The sequence below is a fragment of the Austrofundulus limnaeus genome, unplaced genomic scaffold, assembly GCF_001266775.1.
Source record: "Austrofundulus limnaeus strain Quisiro unplaced genomic scaffold, Austrofundulus_limnaeus-1.0 Scaffold638, whole genome shotgun sequence".
In the NCBI taxonomy this organism is placed as follows: Eukaryota; Metazoa; Chordata; class Actinopteri; order Cyprinodontiformes; family Rivulidae; genus Austrofundulus; species Austrofundulus limnaeus.
The window spans coordinates 109,029-112,891 of NW_013953040.1; the positions used below are offsets into that span (position 1 = coordinate 109,029).

General features: G+C 49.8%; 1 protein-coding gene across 1 annotated transcript; it reads right to left on the bottom strand.

The window, feature by feature from the left end:
• Nucleotides 1-294: 294 nt before the first annotated feature.
• LOC106531465 (basic proline-rich protein) lies at nucleotides 295-2,779 on the bottom strand. The gene is made up of 3 exons (XM_014027338.1): nucleotides 1,789-2,779; nucleotides 1,544-1,594; nucleotides 295-518 (listed from the first exon to the last, which is right to left on the bottom strand). Exons 1-3 carry the CDS (start codon nucleotides 2,497-2,499, stop codon nucleotides 315-317), a joined length of 966 nt encoding a protein of 321 aa, XP_013882792.1. The 5' UTR covers nucleotides 2,500-2,779; the 3' UTR covers nucleotides 295-314.
• Between the last annotated feature and the right edge of the window lie 1,084 nt (nucleotides 2,780-3,863).

Below are 3,863 nucleotides of genomic sequence, written 5' to 3' on the forward strand. Positions count from 1 at the left end.
CATCAGGGTCAGTCTATTACCTGCATCAGGGTCAGTCTATTACCTGCATCAGGGTCAGTCTATTACCTGCATCAGGGTCAGTCTATTACCTGCATCAGGGTCAGTCTATTACCTGTATCAGGATCAGTCTATTACCTGTATCAGGATCAGTCTATTACCTGTATCGGGATCAGTCTATTACCTGCATCAGGATCAGTCTATTACCTGTATCAGGATCAGTCTATTACCTGTATCAGGATCAGTCTATTACCTGTATCGGGATCAGTCTATTACCTGTATCAGACTAGCTGAGTTCTCAGAAACACAACAAAGGCTCACCTTTCAAATGTGCGTTTTCCCAGAAGACCCAGAGCTTTAGCAGATATCTTGGCTTCTGATACTGGTTTTGGTGGGGATGCAGGTGGGGGGACAGGAGCAGTGTCCAGAGCTGGATCTGTGATGACTTCAGTTGTTTCAGGAACTTTTTTACCATCAACGGTTGTGGAGTCAGAAGATGGAGCAGAAATCAAAGCTTTGATCTGATGAACAGAGACACAAAATGAACCAGAAGCTTCTGAAGAACTGTCTACATGGACCCAGATCATCCCACCAAGGACCCAGATCATCCCACCATTGACCCAGATCATCCCACCATGAACCCAGATCATCCCATCATTAACCCAGATCATCCCATCATGGACCCAGATCATCCCATCATTAACCCAGATCATCCCATCATGGACCCAGATCATCCCACCATGGACCCAGATCATCCCATCATGGACCCAAATCATCCCATCATGGACCCAGATCATCCCACCATGGACCCAGATCATCCCAACATGGACCCAGATCATCCCACCATGGACCCAGATCATCCCACCATGAACCCAGATCATCCCACAATGAAACCAGATCATCCCACCATGAACCCAGATCATCCCATGGACCCAGATCATCCCATCATGAACCCAGATCATCCCATGGACCCAGATCATCCCACCATGAACCCAGATCATCCCATGGACCCAGATCATCCCATCATGAACCCAGATCATCCCATCATGACCCAGATCATCCCATCATGAACCCAGATCATCCCATGAACCCAGATCATCCCATGGACCCAGATCATCCCACCATGGACCCAGATCATCCCATCATGAACCCAGATCATCCCATCATGAACCCAGATCATCCCACCATGAACCCAGATCATCCCATGGACCCAGATCATCCCATGGACCCAGATCATCCCACCATGGACCCAGATCATCCCATCATGAACCCAGATCATCCCATGGACCCAGATCATCCCATGGACCCAGATCATCCCACCATGAACCCAGATCATCCCACCATGAACCCAGATCATCCCATGGACCCAGATCATCCCATCATGAACCCAGATCATCCCACCATGAACCCAGATCATCCCACCATGAACCCAGATCATCCCACCATGAACCCAGATCATCCCATGAACCCAGATCATCCCACCATGGACCCAGATCATCCCATGGACCCAGATCATCCCATGGACCCAGAGCACACTGGTACTGACCCATTCAGGCTGATCTGGAGGAGGGTTTGGCATTGGTTCCTCCACAATGGGCTGAAAACAAACAGAGACATCATTTAACTCTTAGGAATGAAACAGTCACGTCCAGCAGTCAGAACCTCTCTGGGTTCAACAAATCAGGTTCCTCAGATTAACAGGTTTAACTAATCCTTACAATCATTGGGTTCAGAACATGGGTTTACCAACAATCAAGCAGAACCAGGACACAGAACCACGGAACGGCTCACCTCTGCGGTCCAAACGGTGGGTGGAAACGGTGGGAACCCGAATGGAGGCACACAGGCAGGAGGTGGAACCGCTGGTGGGGGGACTGTTGGGTCTGGAGGAGGAAGACCTATAGGAGCAGGTGGGGGTACACTCGGAGGCAGGACTGGTGGAACTGGTTCTGATGCCCATGGATCAGGTGGTTCCCCCAAGCCCCAGCCAGGGGGGGCATGTCTCCAGTAAGGGTGGCGTTCCCATTCTGGAGGAGGTGGCCCACTTGGGTCCCAGTCGGGAGGTGGGGGTCCTCTTGGGTCCCATCCAGGCGGTGGGGGTCCTCTTGGGTCCCATCCAGGATGTGGGGGTCCTCTTGGGTCCCAGTCTGGAGGTGGGGGTCCCATTGGGTCCCATCCGGGAGGTGGGGGTCCCAATGGGTCCCAGTCGGGAGGTGGGGGTCCCAATGGGTCCCAGTCGGGAGGTGGGGGTCCTCTTGGGTCCCAGCCGGGAGGCGGAGGTCCTCTTGGGCCCCAGCCGGGATGTGGGGGTCCTCTTGGGCCCCAGCCGGGATGTGGAGGTCCTCTTGGGTCCCAGTCGGGAGGAGGGGGCCCCATTGGACCCCACCCTCTGGGGGGTGGGGGCCCCCATTCTGGAGGGCCCATGTCGAATGGTGGAGGTACCTCCTCACCCGGAGGTGCGACGGGAGGTCTGAACCGCGTGGGCGCGTCTCCCCGGCCCATGTCTTTCAGGAGATCCGAACCACAGCAGCACTGAGGCGGGTAGCGGGGCCTGGAGGAGCCGCTGTTAGCAGGCCTGTTAGCCGCCGGCTAACCGAAACAACCCGCCTAATTTCAGGCTTACATTCAACCGTAAACTTTACGGCTCAAAATCTTTACCGAGTTTCCTTACCCGGAAGTAGAGAATGTTATATTTTCTACAAACAAAACATTAAAATACAGTAAATATCCGTTTCTGTTCCGGTGTTGATCCTCTCTACATCATGACGATGGTTGTCTTCTTCTACGGTTAGATTTCCAGCTGAGCCCTGTGGGGTGACCCGGTACCGCCCCCTTCAGGCCGACTGTGGGGTGACCCGGTACCGCCCCCTTCAGGCCGACTGTGGGGTGACCCGGTACCGCCCCCTTCAGGCCGACTGAGGAAGACTTCAATTCAAACGGAAAGCTTCATGTTTTACTCATCAGCTGGTTGGTTGTAATATTTTTTACACACCTAAGTAATAATTTATCGATGGACAGATAAAACTATACAAACGGCTGGAGCCATATAAAACATTATCACTAAATATTCAGAACAATAAATTGAAAAATCAAAGTAACCTGCAGTTTTTTTACTTTATAATATTCCTACTTTATTCCTGAACCAAACAGAATCAGTTTGAACTGGCTGTAAATTAATCATAAAACCATTTTCAATTTCAGTGGATTAACACAAAACTGCATTTATTTATTACAACAGAAACAGCATCTATGAAACAAATGGTTGTTTTTTACCTCATCTCATCTTTTCTTCTAGTTTATTTTTTTCTTTATGATTTTACGAAGTACTGCTCTGTGTTGTCTTGTTTAAATATTAAGTTTATTCTTACTGAAGAGATCATGAGGAGAATCGTTTTGTGAAAAGCTTCAGCTCTGATTACTTCCTGTGACCTTTGACCTGTGCAGTTTGTTCACCAGGACAGTTCCCCTCTTCACGATTGAACATCAGATCAATGTTAAGGGTTTATCTCCAGCGTGTTTTCCCTCAGGAAGGAATGATGCTACAACATGAAATGATTTTTAAACAAGTTTATTTTTATTGTGAATGTCCTCTGATCCACACAGGGTCCATGTTAGCCCCACAGCCCACTAACATCTGGTTCAACATGTGGCAGCAGCTGTCAGCTGGACCTTCAGAGGTTTTCTGGCTGGTTCTCTGGTCCCTGTCAGGATGAGAACATTTGGAGCGAAGCAGCTTCTCTGACAAACACAAACACAGATCAGTGTGAACACAGGGTGGCAGAAAAAGCTTTTATTGTTTAGTCTTGCTGCTGAAGAGGCTCGACTTTGTCAAAGGAAACAGAACCTTAAAGAACATCAACATTATG